The sequence below is a fragment of the Balaenoptera musculus genome, chromosome 8 (genome assembly GCF_009873245.2).
Source record: "Balaenoptera musculus isolate JJ_BM4_2016_0621 chromosome 8, mBalMus1.pri.v3, whole genome shotgun sequence".
Classification (NCBI taxonomy): Eukaryota; Metazoa; Chordata; class Mammalia; order Artiodactyla; family Balaenopteridae; genus Balaenoptera; species Balaenoptera musculus.
Genome location: NC_045792.1, coordinates 18,443,582 through 18,469,081, shown reverse-complemented (window position 1 = coordinate 18,469,081; position 25,500 = coordinate 18,443,582). Strand labels below are relative to the sequence as shown.

General features: G+C 35.8%; 1 protein-coding gene across 1 annotated transcript in view; it reads right to left on the bottom strand.

Annotated features, from left to right (window-relative positions):
• Positions 1-660: 660 nt before the first annotated feature.
• The window catches only part of ZW10 (zw10 kinetochore protein), a 32,388-nt gene continuing 7,548 nt past the window's right edge, over positions 661-25,500 (bottom strand). Inside the window, exons 4-16 of the mRNA XM_036861633.1 lie at positions 25,271-25,348; positions 24,602-24,761; positions 22,949-23,101; positions 22,330-22,521; positions 15,143-15,306; positions 14,056-14,238; positions 11,025-11,263; positions 8,894-8,965; positions 6,645-6,814; positions 5,672-5,802; positions 4,969-5,100; positions 3,969-4,171; positions 661-1,263 (exon numbers count right to left, since the gene is read on the bottom strand). Of these exons, the coding sequence (XP_036717528.1) occupies positions 1,143-1,263; positions 3,969-4,171; positions 4,969-5,100; positions 5,672-5,802; positions 6,645-6,814; positions 8,894-8,965; positions 11,025-11,263; positions 14,056-14,238; positions 15,143-15,306; positions 22,330-22,521; positions 22,949-23,101; positions 24,602-24,761; positions 25,271-25,348 (1,998 nt within the window). The 3' untranslated portion in view covers positions 661-1,142. The remainder of the gene's footprint in view (positions 1,264-3,968; positions 4,172-4,968; positions 5,101-5,671; positions 5,803-6,644; positions 6,815-8,893; positions 8,966-11,024; positions 11,264-14,055; positions 14,239-15,142; positions 15,307-22,329; positions 22,522-22,948; positions 23,102-24,601; positions 24,762-25,270; positions 25,349-25,500) is intronic.

Below are 25,500 nucleotides of genomic sequence, written 5' to 3'. Positions count from 1 at the left end.
CCCACTCTTTACCCTCTTTTCACAAGTGGAATTCCACATTTCAGGGTGAAGAGAGACAATCCAGAGTCCTACAGAGAATAATTTTAATAGAATATAAACCTCCAATGGCTGCAAAGAGTTAAAAACACAGAAGGTTGAGCTGAAGGATTACCCACATCCACCAAATAAAAGATTAGGCTACCGAACCCAGACTTAGCATCTCATGGCACATACATACCCAAGGAACACTGCAATTTAAAACCTTTGCCATTTGATAAGGTACAGAAACAGTGGAATTTGAGAAGACAAAAAAAAAAAAAAAAAAATCCAACCAATAAAATAGAATTTAGTCCGGGAATTCCCTGGCAGTCCAGTGGTTAGGACTCCTTGCTTTCACTGCTGAGGGCCCGGGTTCAATCCCTGGTAGGAGAACTAAGATCCTGCAAGCCACGTGGCTCAGCCAGAAAAAATATATAATTTAGTTGAAATAGCAAAAAGTGCCAAAAATTTATACTGAAAGAAATGTTAAATTATCAGATAGTGTCATGAAGAAAGACGGTAAGTCAGTGAGTCCTCTGTGAGGATCATAAATGTCGATAAAAAGAATGGCACAAAAGATAGGAAAACTTGATGGTCTCTTTTGTCAAAGTCCCCATGTTATTAAAGACACTCACCCTTAACTCTGAAAAGCATTATTTATTGGAAAGAAATATTGAAGGAAGTCTTCTTAATTCCTGCAAGACCAATTTATGGTTCCCTTGCCCTCCAAAATATATCTCCCATCTCTCACAAATTCTTTATCCTGACTCTTGGAATGACCCGGATTCCTTGATCCAAGGCCAGGGCTTATATTTTCAATGGATACAGTTCCCAGAGGGCCCTGGAAGCAACATGAAACAACGTCACCCTATAGTTTCTTATCAAGGGAGGGTGGCTAAAAAGACAACAAATTGAGGTGCTTAATTTGACATCTTATCCTAACATCCAGTTCTTCAACAAAACCTCATACAGGCCAGGAGGTAAGGCGTTCTTAGGTGAAATCAAACTTCCATGATATATCAGTTCACCAAAACCAACAGGTAATTCCAAGAAGTCTTTGAAGACTAATTACGCCAAGAAAGGAATCCACCTGCTCAAGACACAGCTTTCTCAGGAAGATGGAGCTATTTAATCTTGGCAAGGGCAGCCGCTCTTCTTTCTGTGTTCTGGAACAAGGCACGAATTAAAGCTTTTACTTCACTGGAAGAGAACGCAGCAGCCAAGGGCCCTTTTCCATCTGCCCACCTGCAAAATGAAAAACACAATTTCTATTTCCTATTAAGTATAAGCCAGATTTTTAAATTGCGTACTTGATCCCAAAAGTGTATTTGCTTAAAATGGAAATAAAACAAATCCTGGCATTCTTCCCCTTCTTTACGAATCTACCAGTCAGTACCTTTGACATCTTCTGCTTCTTGGCTGCATTTTGGTAACAGCATAGACAGACTAAGAGACCAAGTTAGGAAGATAAAACTGTTCTCCCTCATTCTATACTCACTAAGCCCGTTTGAACTTGACAATTATGACCACATCCTCACATGGTTATATAGAGTAATGGGATCTGTAACTACTTTAAAAAGTGAACCACAGGCAACACATTTTAACTGACAAAGGATAGGTATAAAAAATACATATGAAATCACAAACAACCCCGTAGAATAAAGGGTAAAAAATATGAATAGCTCAGAGATACAGAGAACAAACCAGTGGTTACCAGTGGGGAGAGGGAAGCGGGGAGGGGGAATTTAGAGGTAGGGGACTAAGAGGTACAAACTATTGTGTATAAAATAAGCCTCAAGGCTATATTGTACAACATAGGAAATATAGCCAATAATAACTATAAAGAGAGTATAACCTTTAAAAATTGTGAATCACTATATTGTATACCTGTAACCTAATAATACTGTGCATCAACTATACTTCAAAAAAAAAAAAACCACACAGAGTCCCAATATAAAAAAAATATAAACAGGCATTTTACAATAGAAGAAAAATGATCACTAAAAAGATTCTCAATGTCATTAGAATTTAGGGAAATATAAATTAAAATGACAATGAGCTACCATTTCATAGCAACTAGACTAGCAAAAATTTTTAAGTCTGATAATACCAAATACTGGTGAAAATGTGAAGCAACAGGATAAACCATGAAATATGCATCTGTAAAATAAATAAGTCACGGGCAGGGATGTAACATACACATGAGGAATATAGTCAATAATATTGTAACAACTTTGGTGATGGATGGTAACTGATCTTACTGCTGTGATCGTTTCATAATGTATAAAAATATCAAATCACTATGTTGTACACCTGAAACTAATATAATATTGTATGTTAACTATAACTCAGTTTTTTAAAAAACTATGAAATATTTATATAATGGAATATGATACAGCAGTGAAAATGAACTACAGCTACAGATACCTTCACGAAAGAATTTTCTGAACAAAAGAAGCAAGTTATAGAAGACTCCATTTAGGGATATGTGCAAATGTGGTAAAACTATAAAGAAAAGCAAGGAGATAAATAACACAAAATTCAAGATAGTGGTTACCCCTCTGGTGAGGATGATTTGGAAAAGGGTACATAAGGGTCTTCAAAGGTAGTGGTAATATTTTTCTTAAGCTGAGTAATAGGTACATGAACATTTATTTCACTTTTTTTTTTTAAACTGTGAATATATGTTATATATACTGTACTCTTTCATATGTATATTTTATAATCTTTAAATGTTTAAACTACACAGCTGGAGATAGTTTCCTTGGTAAAAAAATTTTTCTCAATTAGTTATTGTCCTTATATTTACTGAAATCTCTAGGAGGAAAAAAAATCTTCCTAGGCAGAAGAAAAGAAGCTGAGATATATCAGTATTGTAATTTTTCTCATAACAAAGAATTAACGATCATTCTTGGGCTGCAAGCGGGCCCTTTAACAGCAGAAAGAAAAATTCTTATCTGCTGCCCTCTGGAGTCTTACCTGAAGACATAACTCACTAAGGACTTGTAAATAACAAATGAATAAATCAAATTTTATACTAAATGTAGTCAGAGGTATTTTGATGTGATTTTTTTTTTCAAGCAAAAAATCTCATTTACCTTGTTTTAGAATGGATAATATTTGCTGGGAACAACTCAGACACATCTAGGACAACTAGTCTAATGTAATTGGGCATCTATAATAAACCAAGCCAAAGTAGATAGACAAGTAGTTATAGGGATGGATATGGACCTTAATGCCTATTCAGTGAGTTCCCTACACAAGGTATGCATGCTTGTTAAAAATATACCAAGACAATAATAAAAGCATCCAAGGATGTATAACTAGCCCACATCTATCCTGTTTTTGCACAGTATTAATGACCTTCACACACTCAGTGTGATACGACATAGCATACAATTACAGAGCACAGCAACATTAACTGATGGTATTGAGAGAAAACATCATCTACTATATTTAAGAAAAGATGAATCCTTTCTACGTGTGTGGTGCTGAATCTCTAAAACTACTTTACTCCCTGCAGAAAAACTGCTGGTCAATCAAACAATGGTTTGATGCTGAATATTCTTACAGATAAGTCACTTCTCTGTTAACATATCAAAGCCAAACTTAAAATGCATCCACTGTTGATTAAAATGGGCAAGAATTTCCATCCAGGTGTCAGATGGCTGTACTCCTTGTAAGTGCAAGAAGTACAAGATCATACGTACAGCATGACAAAACAACATGCTCAAGACCAAAATAATAGAAACAAGAAGTCTTTACGTTATCAAAAGTGGTCACAAGATCCACACTATGACAGACCATGCAAAGGCCCCACCGACTGCTACTCAATATGAAACTTTCCTGAGTAATATTAAGAAACAGAGAGAAGCACTGCTCTTAATGGCACTAATACTCTTTTATAGCTGTGAAGAGATATATAAATCCTATAGAAGGATTTTACCCACCGATCCCCAATTTCTTGCAGGCTGGCTTGTAACATTATCATCAATTCTTTGAATGGCATCCATTTTGGCACGTAGACCGGAACCTCTTCTTGATATTTCTTGTTCTTGTTTTCTTCAGACAGAGGTGCAAATACTTGAGGTCCTTCATCCATCACTGTTTTGCATAAGGAATACAATCTATCACCATCTTCAGTAGAGATGTCCTGATTTTGCACAAAGGGAACACAACAGAACAGAATTGGGCCAGCTTAGTAGTAAGTAAAAAGCACATCTTTGGTGTATACTATTCAGGGGGTCAGCCACAGCAAGATGTTTTCCAACCAATTTAGCACGACTTACTAGACACTAGATTTCATCAGTTCTGACAATACTCCTAAAGCTAGAATGACACAAAATATGTTTCAACAGATTGTCGGTAATTTAGTTTGCCTGCATGAAAAAATCCATTTCTCCAACAGAATGTGGTGCAGTTTGCTGCAAAGCAGGGATTGTTATCACAAGGGTTTAGCCAGTCTATACTTTAGAGGTATCAGTTGGCAGAGTCCAGGCAACTTTCCCGTAGGACCACACATATAGTCCCAACCTCACCAGTGTGTTGGTAACGTGGTACCTGCACAAGGCTGCATTTCACTTTACTAAATTAAATTATTTAGTTCACGTACATGTTACGTATATATGACTTCATACTTTACATTTTGGGAGCACTGCCCCACTTCCAACCTCCTCATTCATAATTTACACAGATGCTAGATGGAGAAGCAGCGTAATCCTACTTTCTCATATAGGTATGAAAGAGAGAGATTAGCAAGTCTCCAGCAAAACAGAATTAAGATAAAAGTGAAAAAAATAACAGTATAATGAGTTAGACATGAAACATGAACAATTTCTTCCACCATCTGTGTTGACTAAAAATGAGACTTCAACATCACTTCCTTAGGAAAGTGACAATCTGGAACAAGAACTGCATCTCAAGTCTGGTGAGACATCTAATGGCCCTTACCTCTAGGGCAGTGATTCTGCCAATGATCTCAGAAATTGTTGTACTGAGTAAAGTCCCCATAGCCTTGCAATATATGTTCACTGGCAGGACATCCTGCCACACAATTCCAAGTCTCTTTAGTTGGTGCAGTACCTGTCAGAAGAATACAGATATTTACATGGAAGAGAGATTGTTACAACTCACATTTTTCTAGATTTACATTTATTGTGTGCATGCTTGTGTGTGTGTGTGTGTGTGTGTATGGGAGAAGAGGTGTTATATCACGGTGAGGTAAAGTAATCAGGAACATGTGCTTCTTGAATATTTCACCCTAGTGATATCTCTGCTAGATGAAAAACTGACTTATTCTGAGGATGGGAAAGCTAGTAGAAAGATAAGTCACTTAGGAGAGAGAGGCATTTTTCTAAGATGAAAGCTAGTATTTCAAATTTCCCAAACCTAAGTTCATGGGTTAAATACTTGCTATGACAGACTTATTATTCCCATCACTAGTGGCTTGATGGGAAGATAGCTTCCTGTTGACTTGGTGGGGTAGGGGAAGGGAAAGATCGTAAACAAGACTGTAAAAGGTAGCCACATTTTCCAATGGGAGTTCTGGGGAATGAACTGAGCTACCTGTTACATACTCTTTGCTGCTTAAAAAACAAGGTGGGGAGCATCTAAAGAAAGAGTACAAATTCCAGAGGGAACAACAGCCTCCCACCTGTCGGACTGCTTTACTTGCTGCAGAATAATTGTCCTCATCGTCCATGTTTGAAAAGTTTCTAGCACTTGATAATCTTTCCAGAAGTTCTCCTTTCTGTGCCCGCATTTGGGCCAAAAAACACTCTGTCCCTATAATAAGAAAAGAGAATAAAGAATTCTAAAAGTTGTTCAATTACACAGTGCAAAACCAGGGTGGAAGAGGAGAGACAAGCATGAACCAAATATCTGATTTTGCCTATTTGAAAACAACTGCTTGTTAGATAACATCATAAGGTTGCCCTAAGGTTACTAGAAACATCACTTCTAATACATTAGCCAGTCCCTCCAAGCCCACCCTCAGGATAGTAAGTCTTTTCCAACAGTTTGTCCAGAGTCAGATAAGAAAAACTGCTTATACAGCAGAAGTAACTGCTTATTTTTCTGATATATCTACACCACCTAAGGGAAAAGTCAGGAATTGAAAAGCTAAGTAAATCATATAGATTCTCTGCTTTTCTTAGGCTATCATTACTGACTTACCCCACATTTCATTTCTTTTGATTTTTAATAATCAGAAGTAAAGCTAAGAGAGGTAGAAGAGAAGGGAGCTAGTTTGAGGTTTTGCAAAAGAATAAGCACTGTCATTAGTGAGCTCTTACCAACAATGCTAACAGAATTGTCACACTACATCTTAGCATGTGTCACTCTACTGACATAACTCTGATTTGGTGAATTCACTGCACACCAGCAATGCAGTCTGGAACACTAATGTACCATGAAATCACATCATGAAAAAGTAATGCTTTCAAAAGACTGCATTCACTTTATAAAACTAAATAACTGGGAACACCTGCAAATTAAATGCCCTCCCACTTTCCAACACAGCTCAGGACCACCACCTAATTTCTAACTGCTACATTCATAAATTACAAAGATACTAGTCTGATAAGCTGCATTATCAATATGATTCCTAAATTTAAAGTATCAGTTACCAAGTCTCCTGAAGCCAGGTACAAGATCCACAAAAGTAGTAGTGCCATCACACAGAATGGGGGCAAGACGTAATCTGAACTGATGCCCGAGGGTCAGCAAGTGGTGAGCAATATACATACAGTTGTTATGGTGAATGGCAGCCAACTGGGGCAGTTTTTGAAGGTTCTCCCTAGGTCAGGAGGAAGAGTAGGAAAAGAAAGAAATCTCCTGTTATTGAAGTTGGGGTTGATGAAAAGTTACTCTTTTAATGTATTTCTAGGTGTTAATCATTGTCTACTGTATAAATGCTGTACATAACAAGGCATAACCTCATCACTCCCACTCCCACTCAGTCACTGAGGTTGTTCTGCCTGCATGGGACCTTATCCTTTAAAACTATCCTAGTGATTAACAAAAAAGAACATGGGAATCAAGATGTTTACCTGTGTCAACTCTTTATACTAGAAACCTGGCATAGCTGTACATCATAATTCCCTTGAAATCTAACACTGATAAGTCTGTGGAAATACAGGTTTGCTTCCCCTTTCTCCAAATTCCCATTTCATTTGTATAATGAAGCACTCAACTATTTTCTAATTCACTAGTTTTCAAAGCTGGCTACAGATTAGGGTCACCTGAGAAATTTTAATATCAAGACACTTAGACTTCACCCCAAACAAATTAAATCACAACCTCTGAGTGAAGCCAGGGCATTTATATGTTTTAAAATCTTCCCATGTGATTTTAAATTTTCATAGAAGATTGAAAATCACTGCTCTAAGTCTTCTGCACATATTAGTCTACCTACCCAGCTTGGGAAGAGATCTTGTCTTATACCTCTGCTACATATCCACTAGCAGTCATTCAATTAATACTTCCTAGTTTGCTGATTCAATGTCAGGCTGGAATATACAAAACTGGAAACTAACAATCTAAGACAGTTGTCCTCACTTTGGGCTACACATCAGAATCACCGTAGGGCTTTAAACAAGAGAGATGTGTTGAATCTTAAACCATACCTATAAATCAAAATCTCTAGGGGTAGGGCCTAAGCAAATATATATTCTTAAAGGTCCATAAAAGACTCTAAAATACTGCCAAAGCTGCGAACTCTAATCTAGAACGGCGGTTCTCAAAGTGTGGTCCCATGACAAACAACATCAGCATCACCTGGAAATTTGTTAAAAATTCTAGGCTTTACCCCAGCCCTACTGATCAGACACCTCAGGCATGGGATCCAGCAGTCTGTAGTTTAACAAGGTTTCCTGGTGATTCTGACACACACTGAAGTTTATAAACCACTGGTCTAGCATAAAGTTCCCAGATCATACAATGCGGAAAAAGAGGGAAATCTAACTCCACACCAGTGTGAACAATGTTTCTAAGCATGAAAACCCCTAAGCCAACTGTCTCTGAATCCCCAAGGACGTGGCTATTAGCTGACCCGAAGATGTTTTTTTTCCTTTACCTAAGTAGAAAGTGAAATAAAAGTTTTAAGCCACAGCAAAGAGAATACAAATAAAAATAATGTTTACAATAAATAAGCTGTCTTTTAGAACAAAAACAATAACTGGTCCTACTTAAAAACATCTCAAATGTTCAAAAATCTGAACTAAAAAATACTACAAACAATAAACTGATTTTTTTCTTTGAAACCAGAGTCCTTGACTAAGGAATAGCTTTGTTGACATATTATTTAAAACATTTGTAAAAGTTATCCAAAACACTTAATTTGGATAACAGAGAGAACTCCTGGAGGCTTAAAGTTATGAGTAACTTCTCAGATTAATGTTAAGAGAAACCTTAAAAAACCAAGACATTAGGTAAATACAGCTTAAGATTGCTAAGAGCGGCTGATCGACAGTTAAATAGCAATCTCTTGTGGTATTAAGTCTGTAAAGCTATGAATGCCAAAGGAAAATGTGGGATGTTTACTGGAAGCAATATGGAGTGATGGATGACCTTTTTGTTTTGTAACCAAATAAAGTGAGGCAGTTCTGCAAGTACCTACCATCAGTAACAGGGTAAAGTCCTTTTGAGTCTTTAAATCTGTGTCACCTACTATACTGCAAGATTATAGTACCCTTATTAATTTATTAATAAATGACCAATGTCCTTTAAACATGTAATGTAAATGTTTAGTGCATTTTATTGTGAATTTTAGTAACCAATTATCTTTGGTGGGAATATAAAATTACTGGTTTTAACCTGACTCACAAACATTTTTGACCTACAATATTACACAGAAGTCAGACACAGTGGCACATACCTGTGATATGTTGGTACAACATCATGGAACAAATGGAAGATATTCCTCACTGAGTAGAAAAGTTGAACAGCACTAAAAGGAAAACACAGTTTCAACAGAAATGCATAAGGATATATTGGCAATGAGAAAAAAAATTCAAACTCAGTGCACCTGAAGTGAGAGTCAGCAGCTAAAACTACAGCTGGAGAGAACAGCTGCCTTGGTCACTGCTGAGAACACCATTCCTCTAGATGGCATAGATTCTCAGCCGGTATTCACAAACTACACTGCAGGTCTAAAAACCTGGACCCATTAATAATATTAAGAATAGCAGCATTCAACCCAAAGCCTCTTTTCCATTTATCAATTTGTGTTCTGCCAGTACCCAGAGTATCCCTTCAGTAACAAATGGAGCTAAGCCTCGAGCAAATGTCACCTACTCACTGACACACTCTGCAAAGGGCAAGGTATCAATAAAGGCACTCACTGGTGCTGTCGGAACCAGTTTGCCTTTCAGCCTCCACCTTCCCTCCTTCTCACCCCAATGTAAGGAGATGAATCAACATTTCTAGGATAGAATCCAACCTCAAGTTTTCTTGCCCTTTAAATCTGGTCTTAGAACACCTAAAGATTATTATTAAACAGCACTTAGGAAGAGCAAATATAAGGTTTGTGTAGCTTACTTCTACATAAGAATATCTTAAACTATGTACCTTGAATACATCACAGGAATTCCACGAATAATTTTTAAAAATTAGTCATGGTCACTATACCCCAAAACACTGTTATAACTTGATTACTATGATACCTGACTAAATTATTTCATGTTATTTTTGTTGCATGTGTTGCTGTTTGAAGTTTGATAATAGGAAAAGTGAGTTGTTATAATGTAGTTGTGTTTTTGTTTATCCTGTTAAAACTATTTTTTTGGTGGGAAGAATGTCCATAGACATTCAGTATACAAAAATATTGTTTGATATTCTCTTAGGAAAAATTGCCTTGCATCCCTAACTTCTGGTCTGGTACATTTCAAGTGAATGCCATGTAATGAAATAGTCACTCCTATATTATTCTGCCAAAGGAGTGCATAATTCCTTTTACATGTATTTTTCTTTCTACTTAGATTTAAAACTGGATGGACTTGTGAATATAATGATTCATTAAAGTCATGGAAGTATCTTAGTGAACATGTTCTTTCTAGAGCAGAATGAAATAAAGGGGTTAGGTTGTACATGGAGATAAAAACTGAAACTCCAGAAGCCCATCGGAAGACGCAATTTAAGTCAAGCCCTAATTGAAACTGTTTTCTACTATGAGGATGAAAAGTAAAAATACTACTACACACAGATCCAAACTAAAGAGGCTTTTGTAAATCTGCTCTATAATCAACTTGGGGTACTGGCTACCGGCTACCATTTTCTCCTCAATTTATAAAGTTTAGGAGTAGGGGAAGAGCCTACTAAACAAAAAGAGATTCAGTACAAATGTGCAAGTATATGGATTGAGTTTGGGTACCTTGAATACAATATTGATTAGAAGAAATCTTCTTGAAAGGGAGAAATCAGAATGTTGGTGCGTTCCATTCTTTTCCTTCTACCTTTGGCTGCCCAACAAACTATTATTGCTTTAAAATTAACATTTAAAATGTAAATTAATTAGGGCCTAGATTTCAAAAGGTAAAATGAACGTCAAGCTAAAGGGCCAGAGCATGCTGAAACAGATGGTACAACTATCACTAAGACCACCACCACCAATACTGATAAACATCTGAGTATTAATTATTTCCCAGGTAGCATTCTAAGTTCTTCACAAGCACTTTCTCATGTAATATCATTGAAGTCAAATAAAGTTAAAAGTAAACAAAAATTAAAGAGCTTTTCGTTAAAAAGTGTTAACAGTTTTTAATGTCAAACCCATTTGTCCATCCATACAATGCTTTTATTTCTTATACCTTGTTGTAAGATTATGTTATTCTAAATAAAAGTTAATTATCAATACATACCTGTGTACTATACTTTTCTCTAGGGAAAAAAATATTAACTAATAAGATAAGAAAACCCAAAGAATTCCAGTTAATTTTCTTAATAAATGTCTAGTTTAGATATACATTTAACCAAGTCATTGACATTTTCAGAGGACTCAGAACTCGTACCATTGATCACTGCTAGTTGTTGCCTCCAGTAAAGTCTGATAGGCGAGTTCCATTAATTTCTTCACAGATTCACTGATGCGGCATGTGGGCAAAGAAAAGGAATGTTGGTCCAACGTATTTTCAGGCTCTAAATTCATCACTTCGTTGTACTGAGTTGTGGACACTTTCTGTACTTGTAGCTTGTCATCCTCAGCAGGACTAGGTAAATCTGGCACACTTATCTTAGAAGCAGGAGTAATCTAAGAGTCAAATACAGAAACAAAGAAAATGCATTGTCCTTAGAATAATCCAAATGCAAGCATACAGTGAGGAATAAGACACCAGTTGCTTCCATGATGATTAAGCTGTGGATCTACAGAATAATTAAAAGATTTGAGTAAACAGGGCAGTACTTTAATGACTACTCAATCTTGGGTGAAAGCACATCATAAGAAATAAGCAATCCCTTTACTGTGCCATTCTTCTAGTTCTTCTGTGCACTCTCACTCTTGGTGGAAACAGCAAAGCTGTGAAACTGGCCCAAGACTTCAGGTAAATGAAAGGACCTTCAAAAATCTTCTTTCTCAGATTAGACTATTAGATTAACACACAACAGTATGACTTGTGTTCCACTGTCATTGAACAAATTATTTCCCACCAGAAACATGTGTTGGCTTACTCAAAGAAACAACACATTCAGGCTAGCTTATACTGCTCTTAAAAACAAAATTCCAAACAAAAACCAAAAAAGCTTCCCTAACATTTATACAGAATGAAAATACCCAGACTTGGTCAAGACTAAAGGAAAGAACACTAGGCTTCTAGCTTGAAAACATCAGTGATATTTTCTACCCTAACTTTTAACAAAGTCATTTAACCTCTCTTGACCTCAATTTTCTCAATGTAATATGAAGAAACTGCACTACAATAATGGTTTTCAAACCTTGCTTCTCAAAGATGCCTCAGGGGCCAATAAAAGGAGAGATTAAGCAGGTGGAAGCAGCAGGTTCCTACTGCAAGAAGAGCAGTTCTGCTCTGCACATACTGGACCTCTACGGAAAATTTCTGACAGAAGAAGTCTAATATTAGACTAATTATTAGTCTAATTCCAAGTCTAAGTAACTTATTAATTAGTTAATAATTACTTAGACTAATTATTAGTCTAATTCCAAGTCTAATAAAAATGTTTAAGTCATCAGACTTGCCATCTGTAAAATGGTATAATAATGTCTACTTCATAGGGCTGTTAACGACATTTAAATGAGAATACAAACATCACAACTGGGAGAGGTGCTGCTGGCATCTAGTGGGTAGAGATTAGGGATGCTACTAAACATCCTACAGGACAGGCCCCCAGAGCAAAGAATTATCTGACCGCAAATGTCAACAGTGGCACTGCTGAGAAGCTCTGATCTAGGGGAAGCTACATCATTAGGATTTGGGTACTTGGGGGGAAAATACAGTCTTATAAAATGTCAGAACTAGTTGAATAGGGAGCTCAGAGATTATCTAGTTCAATTCTGCCATATTACAGAAGAGGAAAATGAGGTCCAACAAGGTTAAAAGATTTAGCCCAGAGTCACAAAGTGATCTAGTAACAATCCTATTTATAACAAGGAGTTATAACAGAGTTAATGGGATATATATTAATTCATTTACCAAATATTTACTAAGTACATAGTAGTATGCACCAGGTATTTTCTTGATGCTACAGATACAACAGTAAACAAAACAGTAAAGAACAAAACAAACAGGAAAAAAAAAACAACCAACCCTGCCCTCATAGAGCTTATTTTCTAGTGGGGGAAAACAATAAATAATTCATATAGAATATTTACTGATAATAAGTGATATGAAGAAAAATAAAGCAAGGAAAGAGTACAGGAAATAGTGGGAGGTCACAATCTTAAAAGAGTGGTCAGGAAAGGGAGGAAGTCTGTGGTAATATTCCAAGCAGAGGGAAGAAGAGGTTCAAAAGTTCTGCAGCCGAGTCGGCCTGGCAAATGAGCAGAGTGACTGAAGAGGAATGCAATAGGAGATGGAGTCAGAGAGGCAAAAAGGGGACAGTTCACAGGAGGCCGTGCAGGCCACTGCAAGGCTACTGGGTCTTTCTCTGAATGAGATGGGAAGCCACTGGATTCTGTGCACAAGAGTGACATAAGTGATATTCATGTGAAAAAAACCTGCAGCCCAGTTCCCGGTACTGAGTGCATTTCGGCTCCCTTAACAACCCAAGATTACATCAAAATGTGTTAATATCTGTGCACCTCAAATGGCTAATTTAATATTTTACTGAAGTGGACACTATAACAGGGTACCTACCCCCAGGAAAGTGGGGGATGACAGAAAGGACAGAGGGAGGAAAAGTGCGGTCCTCTCAGCGATAACAGATAAATGGCTGAGGAATTTTCTATTAAGGGATTACTTTAGTGTAGGTCTTCTTTTAATCTAAGTAACACCTTACATTTGTCAAATATTATTTTATATATGTAAGATGTTAAAAAAAATACACAGAATTATCTAAGGTCAAAGGAGTAAATCACCCTCAATGCAAATTAATTTGTCCACGGATTTTACAGATAATTGTTTATACAATACAAAGAGCACATCTTTTTGTTTGTTTTTATTAACTTCAAAACTAGCACCTCTATTAGCCTAACCGATAAAGTCAACATTTCACAACAGGATATAATCTCTGGATATAACAATACCTGTCACGAAATTGTATACTAAAAATTCAAGTGATAAAGTTGAGAAAACTCTATAGGTTGATATACTCTCTGATTTCAACAACAGTAATCTATTACATTCACGTAGACTTTTTTAATTTATACAATGCTTTTATGTGCATTATCTCATCTGGACCCCGCAATACCCTATAAAAGAGGTAGGAATTAGGGCCCCTTTTAAAGATAAGAAAACTAATGTTTAAGAAGATTAATAACTCGCCTCAATGAGCTCAGCAACGGTCAGTGCTCTTCCACTCTACCATAATCATCTCAAAAATGAGCTGCTTCCTAATACAAGGTAACACCCTGTAACCCCCCAATACCTTCACAGTGTTGTGAATCTCAGAGGTCATTAGGTTTCTAGCTGCCACAATCACATCCTGACACTTCTTGTTAGCAAAATGAGAATTGATGTTACGGGCGTATTTCAGCAAATCAGTAGTGCTTCCTTTTAAAAAACTCATCTCCTTTAAGGCATTTTCAAATTCTTCAGTGGACTGTATGATCTGAGAAAGAAACGCAAGAGAAAAAAAAGGAAAAGAATCAAATACATATGTTCCTTTCCAATACTAAAATTTCAAATCCAATGTATAGGAAAGAACAAGGACCAGCTGGTCATTTAAGTTTTAGAAAAGACCATCAATTACTAGGTATAAAAATATTATTCATTTTTTCTAGCCTTAAATTCATTAGGAAGAGCATCTTCATTAGAAGTTTTGGACTCTGCTTAGTAAAGGTGCAAACATTTTTAAATAAATAGACAGAAGGTCCCCCCTTATCCTTGGCTTCAGTTACCCACAGTCAACCATGGTCTGAAAATATTAAATGGAAAATTCCAGAAACAAACAATTCCTAAGTGTTAAACTGTGTGCTGTTCTGAGTAACATGATGAAATATTGCGCCGTCCTGTTCTGTCTTGCCCAGGATATGAATCATCCTTTTGTCCAGCATATCCATGCTATATACACTACCTGCCCATTAGTATAGGAAAAAACATAGTACATATGTGGTTCAGTACTATCCACAGGTTCAGGCCTTCGCTGGGGGAACTGGAACATAGCCCCAGAGATAAAGGGGGACTATTGTGCTTATTGTAGTGTTTGAGCAAACACTAAAAAGAAGCCAAAAAGTAGTGTCACATAGTGGCTACTACAGCTGACACAAATAGAAAAACAATTGATTTTCAAAAGTATCTTACTAAAGAAAATGTACTTAATAACAAAACATACTTCCCCACCCAATCAAAAGGTAGGAAGCCAGAAGAGACATGAAGTCAGAGGGAATTTGCCTCCACACTTTATGAATAATTTTCTTAAAGATGTCACTAAAGAACAAAAGATCTCCAAGGTAAACAAATGACACCAACAGGAACCTATGGTCTCTTCAAACCTGTGACACCTCTGCTCTTACCTCTTCATACTGCTGTAACTTGCTGCTATTTGTTGGGATAGAATAAACCAAACAATTTTTAATGAGGCACTCGGACAAGTCCTCCCAGATCATGTCACCAAGCATCTCAGCCAATATGATCTTAGATGTTTTTTCATTTTCTACGTCAGCATCAAGAGGCAAATCTGAATTCAAAAGAAAAAGTTTTAAACAAGAAACTATTCACAGTCTGGACATATTCTCAAATTCCCTAGTTTTCTAGAATTCTTTAATTTTAAGATGACAGGGAAGAAAACAGCACGAATAATTCTATAGCTATCTCAACTGACTACATGGGAAAAGCATGACACACAATTATTATTTTATTTTCACTGCTCAAATGAATCATCTGCACTGTATGACTGCCTGTTCTCTGTAACAATAAGGTATTAAGCCATTTACATTATAATCGTCTACTGCTAATCTACAGATCTGATTATATGAAGCACTCAGAAGTTCTGCATACCAAGTTGAAACTAGTTTCGAATAAAGTCCAAGTTCTCTAATAATAAATATCCTTTTTTCATCTCTGCAAAGGATCTGAGTGTTTATCCTAAGTAAAATATCAATAAACACCTTACATTATAGCGTAATATCTAGCCTACCAAACAGAATACTTCGGTATCTCTTCCACGGTATATTTTATGGTGGCTTTTTCTAACACATTTTGAGGGAGTTATATTTAGAATATATCATTAATTAACTAAACAATATATAAGAACCTTAAAAGAAAGTGACCATATTACCTCAGAGCCTTGAGATGTCTTACAATAGCTGAAGTCTAGGCCTGCACTGTCCGATATGAGAGCAAACAGCCACATTTTGCTACTGAGCACTTGAGATGGGGCTGGTGTGACTGACGAACTCAATTTTTTTTTCATTTTAAGCAATTTCAAATTAAGTTTAAAAATGGAAGCAAGGGTGTGTGGTTATAATGGGTAGCACAAGGGAGCCTTGTGGTGATAGAACAGTTCTATATCTTGATTGTGGTGGTAGTTACATGAATCTACACATGTAATAAAATTGCACAGAACTATTCACACACACAAATGAGTGCAAGTAAAACTGGAGAGATCTGAATAAGCTCTGTGAATCATACCAAAGTCCATTTCCTGGTTCTGATACTCTACTATGGTTACACAAGATGCTAACATTGGGGAAAACTGGGTGAAGAGTACATGGGACCTCTGTACGTTTTTTGAATTAAATTTTAAACTAAAAAACAACAGAGGAAGTAGCGTAAAATACTTTTCTGTTAAACACAATTTTGTTGCTTTGAAAAGACTATGTCTCACTTTAACCATCGCATCATGTAAGCTACTATGTATACTGTAGTGCTCACATCAGGCATGTCTATCATTTCTAGTATTTCATATAAACACACCTTCGATGCAGTCAGTGTAAACAGATTCATTCCACTCGAATGACTTTGTTTTCCTATGCACCAATGTAACACTGTAATGCATTTATTTGAATATTTTGCACATACAGCACAGGTTACAGTGATACCTATAATAAACTGAAAACGGTAGTAAAATTGGAATGCTTATTATTTTCACTATGATATATTTTTCTAGCTTAAGAAAATGACTATAAACAAACTTTTAAATTTAAAACTAAGGTACACTATTGATGCAGAATCAAGTGAAGGTGCAGAAGCTAGAAGAACAGTAAAGGAAAATACAGACTGGAAGAAAATATGCCACAAATTTTACAATAAATGGCAGCTGCAGCTTGCTAAAACAGAGCAAAACAAAACTTTTCTTGCTGTGCAAAAAAATTTTTGAGATGATAAAGCAGACAATATTAAGAGAAATTTCAACAAATACATTAGGAATTTGTCAAGTTTCCTCTCAAAGAAGAATTGACAAAATTAGTCACCTGAAATCACAATTAAATGTCCAACCAAAAATGTGATTTTAAGGGGATCTGAGCTTGTAAATTTAGCTAACGATAAAATGACTTGGTAAAATCATTCCATACATTTTCTCTGTGTGTACATTTTGGTAGCAAATTTATGCTGGTTTTTAAAAAATTAATTAGGGCACTTATCCATCTTTTTCTACTGACCAAAAGAGCTTGATTATCTAAGGGATTATCTGTAATTTGAAGACTACCTAGAATGTAGCCATAAACCGTATGTGCCTGATGGTGGCCTTTTTAGTGGAAAATCTTTAACAACCTTTCAAATTTCTTCTACAACTACTTATATGTTCAGAGTCTCTATTTCTTGGTAAATTTTAGTAATGTATACTTTCTAGAAAATCATTCATGGCAAAAGCAAAATATGCTTGTTGTGACAAAGCCAACACCACTGAAGTTTACAAAGAAAAAGCCTAATTTTCCCTCTCCATACCCACAAGCTTATCTCTCTCTCTCTGTGTCCAAGTAACCAGAGTTAAGAGTTTGGTTTGTATTCTTCCTCCCTTACATTAATAATACACACACGCACACATGCACGCACGCAGACACATGATATAGACTAAACTGTGTCTCCCACAATTCATATGTTGAAGCCCTAGTCCCAGTGTGACTGCACTCAGAGACAGTGTTCGCCTTTAAATAGGTCATAACGGTGGAGCCCTAATCCACCATGACTAGTGTCCTTTTAAGAAAAGGAGAGACCCCAGGGATGAGCATACAGAGAGGAAAGGCCATGTGAGGACAGTAAGAAGGCTGTCTGCAAGGCAAGGAGATGGGGCTCAAGAGAAACCAAATCTACTAACACCTTGATCTTGGACTTCCAGCCTCCAAAACTGTGAGAGAATAAATTTCTATTGTTTAAGCCACACAGCCTGTGGAACTTTGTTATGGAAGCCCTAGCAAACTAATATAACATTCATATAAGGGGCTACTTCCTTTTTTATAAAATGGGTTCATGCCATAGATTTTACACGTAACTTTTTTATCCCTTAAAAATAGATCGTGGCCATCTCTGAGGTCACTGTATCTAGCTCCACTTCATTTCTTTTCAATAGCTGCACCATTCTTCAAATGATGCACATTCCAGTATGCAAGTATATACAGTACTCATACATGCAAACATATACACTGTTGATATCACATAGTAAGGAATTAAAAAGTGGGATACCTGGGTCAAAGCGATGTATATTTTAGCATAACTATAGAGCTGCAGATTACTTTCTAAAAAACCCACAGAAGCAATGAAGGAGACTACCTTTCCATTTTCTTACCGTAAGTGTCTTACACAGATCTTTGAATTCTGTCAACCCTAGGGGTGGAAAGTTCTACTCTGATGGTGTGATTTCCATTCCACTATTAGGGAGATTAAGCAATACATATTTTTAGGTTTATTAACAACTTGCACCTTTTCTTCCATAAACTGCCTATTCATATTCTTTACCCTTTTTCTGTTATTATATTCTCTTTTTCTTTGGAAAAAAAATCTTTGTATTAGCTCCTTGTCTGCCAATGTACTGCAAATATTTTCTCCCAGTATAATATTATCTTTTGACTTTGTTTATGGCATTGTTTACCATACAGAATTTAACATTTACATGTAGTCAAATTTATCAATCATTTCCTTTATGCATTCTGAGCTTCCTGAGAATATTCAAGTCTTCTTGTAAATTTTCTTCTAACATTTTTATTGTTCTACCTTTTGCATATAGGGCTTTAATTTATCTGGAATGTATCTCTGTATGAAGTACGAAGCAGGAATCTAACTCTGTCTTATTCCATATAGCCAATTTTGCTAGCACCATTATTTAATAAACTATCTGTCCCACTGAACTGAAATGTGACTTTGATCAAATGGTAAATTCTCATTTATTCTTGGCTCTACTTCTGGACGCTTTTTCATTCCACTGATCTTCTTATGTCAAGAACACAGTTTTAATTATAAAATTCTCCAACTAGTGTTTTGCAAATCTTTATTAGCAAGTCTCATAAATATATTTTTTGATGTAAGCTCTAGAGTAATTAATTTGTCCAGTTGGAAAAATATATAACAAGAATCTGATTGGGAATGTATTAAATTTATACATTGTTTTGGAATGAGTTGACAATTTTTTGAGACTGTCTTCTAATCCACGATAGCCTCCCCTTACTTTACGCCCTCAATAAGTTTTATGCTTTCCTTTACATGTATTCTTCCCATTCTTATTAAACTTATCTTTTAAGAATTTCATAGATTTTGTTGCCATTATAAATAAGATATCATTATATTTTATTTATAACTGATTGTTACTAGTTTGGAGAGAAACTGATTTCTATAGATTTATACTGTACCTAGACAACTTAGCAAATGTCTTACTAATTATGAAAGTTTTAGCAGTCTTTTGTTCTTTTAGGTACACAATTACATCATTTACAAGTAAAGATAAATTCTTCTCCTTACTTTAATATTCATACTTATTTTCTCTTCTTTGCATCAGCCATAACCCCTAAAACAATGTTAACGAATATTAATAATAATGTGCATTCCTGACTTAAAACTGATTTTAATGGAAATAAAGTTTTTAATCCTTTTATAGATGCTTGTTGCTGGCTTTTTAGAAGCAATTAGCTTCAAAATTAATTACTTTAAAAATATCAATAAAGTATAACATAATTATGCAAAGTGGTCTGTTATACAGCTGTATAATTTACTTCATCATTTCCCTATTCTTCAAGATTTTATGACTTTCCAGTATTTCAATATTATAAGTAACATTATAATGAACATCCTTATACATAAATGGTTTTATATATTTAAGATTATTTCTTCAAGGCAGACTCCTAGAAGTTGAAACCTTGGTTTAAAGGATATAAAATTTTAAGGCTTTTTATATAGTTTGCCAAATTATTTCCAAAAGAATTTTTTTTCTCCTCTTTTAAAAGGTCCTTTGCTGTTGGTACAATGATGCTTAGTAATACAGAAAACTTGGGAGAAAAAAATACATATTTAAAAGATGAAAAGAGCATAAAACCAAAGACAAACAAGACGAAAGGCAAAAATCTTTATGAAGTTTCAGAATAACTAAAATCCAAAGAAAGTAGAGGATTCCAAAAAGAACTAAGGCCACAAAATACGATCCTCAGGTTTTATTTAGGGCAAGAAGATGAAGGAAGGGAATACTGACTGAAAGATATTAAAGAGATTAGAAGAGCACCTAGCAACAGTGAGTTGTCTTCTGCTCTGAATATCCTAGGGCTAAGAAAACTGGCAAATAAAACACTAGGTTGAATACTTAAATGGACCAACGTCAAACTGGAAAGAGGTTTCTACTGGAATTCCCCTGAGCGCCCTCTGATCTAGCCCTATCCTAGGTAATAGTACCATCACTGACTCAGATTAAACTGTAAGAAAACATGATTATCAATTATGCATTCGATATGAAGTAGAAAGGACAGTAAACACATTGTAAAATTTTATCAAGTAAAATTTAACAAAGATTAATGTTAATGCCAAAAAATCAAGTACAAGATGGGAAAGCAGCAGTTTGCAGTGAGTATGACATAGGATTTTCACTGACATCAAGCTCAATAAGTTAACTGTGTAATGATAGGCTTTGGCTATACTAACAGAAGCAGGAAACTGAGAATGAGGGTGTGAACACTCCCATACTATTCTGAATTGGTTCGGACTATACTTAGAATACTTTGTTCTGTTTTGAACACCATACTTTAATAATAGGACTAAGGAAGAAATGAAATATATTCACAGAAGATCAGTGAAGATAAGAGGGACTTAAAAAACTATTTCATTAAAAAAATAAAACTAAAGATGTTTTATATTGGTGATAAGATGTAGGCAACATAATAACAGCTACTATAAAGAATCTGAAAGTCCATCATGTGTAATAAGAATTCGACTTCTATACAGCTCCACAGAGTAGAAACAGCATCAGTAAAGCAGATATTACAGGGCATATATTTTGAACATATTTTTTAAACAACTACCCTAAAGATTTAATTTCCAAAATGGTCATTTTGGCAATAGCATTTAAGAAAGAAGATACAGTTTTTTTGAAAAACCAACAAACAAAAACTTCATAGTACTCAGAGTCGCCCAGAGGTAGGATGGAATGCCTCAAGAGGAAGTAAGTTCCCTCTCACTAAAGGCGCTCAGGTTTGTTATATGACCAGTTGATGGGAGAGTTACAGAGGAGAGTCAAGCATCAGAGACATCTGTATTGGGTCACCTTTCTAGTTCCTTCCAATCCTTGGATACTTTGCTTACAACTTGTTTTTATATCTAATAAAAATAAGGGTGTATTATCTCCCTAAGTAAAGGAATAAGAAGAAAACTACCTTGGATTTTTGTAATTTATGCAAGTCTTAAAATTTTTTATTCTCTGCTGTCAAAACTAGAAAGAATTCCTTGCTCTACATATAAATTTATATATAAATAAAGAATGTCTGTATGTATATAACTGAGTCACTTTGCTGTACAGCAGAGATTGGCAAAACATTGTAAATCAACTGTACTTCGATTAAAAAAAATAAATTATTTATATATAAATAAATTATGTGACTGCCAGGAAGGCATACAAACAATAGCAGCATTTCTTTTTCATTTCCTCCACAGCAAGAATGCTTAATTTGACTATTCAATAAGACAACTGAGAATAGCAAAAAGAAGGTAAGTCAAATAGACTAAAAACAACAGTATTATAACCAAACACCAGAAGAAATTTTACTTTTAATAGTGTGACAGCCAAAAAATGACTCAAGCAACACAGAAACTATTTCAAGGGTGAATATATAAAGATCTAACCAGTAGGCTGAGATGGAATGAAATTCATTGCCTATGTTAAACCTATTTTGTTTATATCAATTAGGTTGATGGTGATTTTCCCATCGAAAGACGTAAAACAGCACTTGGTTCATTTCTGCTTCTCCTACAACTAAAGCAAGAGTCCCAAAATGTGATGTTCCTAGAAGTCCCATGAGGGAAATGCATCCCAAAATTCAACTAAATATTACAAACACAGACTCTAGGGCACCACTAAGGACCCTACTTGTCAACACAGGGCAGAGAAGGAATGCAAAATAGAGCAAGAAATAAAAAGGTAACTACTTTGTTCCCATGACATAATTTACTCACGTCTGATCCGCCATTCACTCAGATTGCTGACATTTTTATCCACTTTAAAATAATATTTACTTTCAAAAACCATATCGACTTCTCTAAAATATAAAAGCACTGCCTTGGGGATACATACCTAGAAGTTGTTTCTGGACCACTTCCAGGACCAGTCTGATCTTGGCAAAAACTTCAGATGGCGATGGATGCTCCAAGTCAGTCATCACAGATTCAAAACGAATGATAATGATGTTGGGTTGGCTTTCTATCACAGCAAAAAGGGATGGGCAAGACGCCAGAGGCCTAAGGATATACTTCAGCAGCATCTGACCTGAAAGTTTTATGAACACTCATAAAAAATAAATCACTAGAAGACACTTCAAAAAAAAAAGATCTTCGAGCCTGACAACAAAAATACATACACCATGACATTACACAACACCCATTATGCACTGCAGGTTTTCCCACTGAAGTTTCCCAGATTGTCTACAGATTTTTATTTAAATTATTCAAAAAATCAAATAAAATAAATACCAGCAGCTACTTTAAAAAAATAAAAGAAGAAAAGAAAAAAGGAAAGGATCTAAGCCCTTAATGAAAAGTGTAATATTTATACAATTCCACTTGATAAATCATGAAGCCAAACCCTATGATCCATCATCAATATTATTCAGAGAATACTGATAATTTTTCTGTCATTCCTTTAACAATGGACCTTCTGAAATTTCATGTAAATGAAACAAAGTATTATGCCTTACCAAATGACTTAAGCTTGGTATGTAGCTCCCCAAGAAGAGAAAATGCCAAGAGGACAGAACTGATGGATGGCCCGGGGGTCTTCTCTTCTTTCTGAGATTGTTCAGTGCATAAATGAAGTTCTGTTTGTAGGCAAGATTCCAAGTTGCTGATATCTAAGAAGAAGGGAAAAAATATCAGCTGTCTCAGCAATACAAGATGTTCCCATTTCTATTCCTGAGAGCCCACTGTCTACTAAGAGTCCTAAATATGTGGTTTTACTACAGTACACTTCTAATGCAATCAAATATTAATTACTAAATACATGTCCTTGGCATCACTTTAAAACAGGAAATTACTTCCTTTGATATGTTCAAAGAATCAAACTGAGTGCCAAAGTAAGACGATGTGCATACAATAACTGCTTACTAAATATGTGTTGAGAATGGATAAACAACAAGGTCCTACTGTATAGCATAGGGAACTATATTCAATAGCCTGTGATAAACCATAATGGAACAGAATATAAAAAAGTATGTATTTATATTTATAACTGAATCACTTTGCTGTACAGCAGAAATTAACACAACATTGTAAGTCAACTATACTTCAATTAAAAAAAAGAATGTGTTGAATGACAGAATGAAGGCAAAGAATAAAAAGTGAGATCCTAGTTTCAATTAAAGCCTCCTATTCTATGTTCCCTCTTACGAAGTAAAGAGAACAGCCTGCCAAACAAGTTTAACAGAGTGTGTTACAACAAAGAATTAACACACCTGCCACCTTCTCTTAATTTTACAGTCTGCTTGGAAATAGAATCTAAAATTTTCTCGATGACTTCCTTGAAAATACCTAATACATACAGGGTGGGGTGTGTGTGTGTGTGTGTGTGCACGTGCGTGTGTGTACACACAAACATATACAATGTATTTGAAGGCCACAGTGGATATGGGAAAGGGAGCAAGGGGAGGCTGTGAGGTTTCCCCTGAAACAGACTAAATTTCAAGATTAAATGCTGGAAAATATACCAGGTTTAATGGAATGTCCTTCCCATACACCCTCAGAGGTTTTACTTTGTGTAAACAAGATATCAAAGAGGGCTCACACCCAGAGGTGGGCAGAGGGGCTGAGAGCCCAGCTGTATAAATAAAAGCCAGGGCCACAGTTATCTTATTTCTTCAACTTGCAAAGCATCCCCCATCTCATGATTTTGTCACCATTTTTCTCCAAGGACTGAAAAAAACTGGGCCAAACTCCTATCCCTTTCCTTAGCAAGAGAGAGAGAATGGTTGAACAGCTTCTTTAAGCTTTCTAGAAAAGATAAACTGTTGGGATTAGAGCTTTGGGAATGAGCACATCCTACCATGCAGTGGAAACTGTGTGGTCTTAAAGTGCTACCACCTCCTCTACCACAGCCTCACCACCTGGACCCCTCCCAATCATCATCTCTCTTCTCTGCTCCTTCCCAGTGAGAGGGACAGAAAGAGAAATGTACGGGAAGCAACAAGCATTTTGGTCCTAAAAAGCATTCTGCTTAACATGAGAACTCAATACAGAATTGGGAGATTAATAAAGGAAACCTTCCTCTCTCCCAACATAAAATATTTGGAATATATTCAGAGGCCAAACTGGTTCAGGCAGATTAAGCAAAGCAGTCCACCTGAGGTCAGCAGCACCTTTTGATGGTGGGAACTTCCATCCAATCAGCTTCTGCCACTCTTCTCCAAGGTGATAAAGTATGTTCTGTTTCTGTATTGTAAGCTCCATGCTGAGAGATTTCAGTATTTTTAAATCAAAGCATTTTCTGGATTTTAATAACTTCAAGCATATCTGTGCCTGGTAGTGAAATGGAATCATTGTTAACATTTCATCTGGACTCTAGGCAATTAGAATATATTTGTATAATGATAAGGAATACGTGCAACACAAAATTTACTTAAAACAAGAATAGTACTGGACTTCTCTGGTGGCACAGTGGTTAAGAATCTGCCTGCCGATGCAGGGTACATGGGTTCGAGCCCTGGTCCGGGAAGATGCCACATGCCGTGGAGCAACTAAGCCCGTGCGCTACAACTACCGAGCCTGTGCTCTAAAGCCCGCGTGCCACAACTACTGAAACCCGCGCACCTAGAGCCCATGCTCCACAGCGAGAGAAGCCACTGCAATGAAAAGTAGCCCCCGCTCGCCGCAACTAGAGAAAGCCCGTGTGCTTAATGAATAAATTAATTAATTTAATTAATTAATTAATTTATAAATAAATTAATTTTTAATAAAAAATTAATTAATTAATTTTTTGAAAAAAGAATAGTACTAATTGCTCATGCTTTAGAGAAAGTGTTTAATACCTCTTCTAGACGCTGAGCAGCAGTAACATACTTCTTCTCTGCCAATGCACAATTATATTCCTCAATAGCAGTAGAAAACTGAAAAGATAAGTATAGTTATTAGATATTTTATTTTATACATCCTACTATTTCAAGTCTGTCTGCTTGTTTATTTTTAAACTATGAAAAAACACCACATAGTTAGGGGTTACCCATTGAATGATAAGACAATTGGAAAAAAAAATAACTTT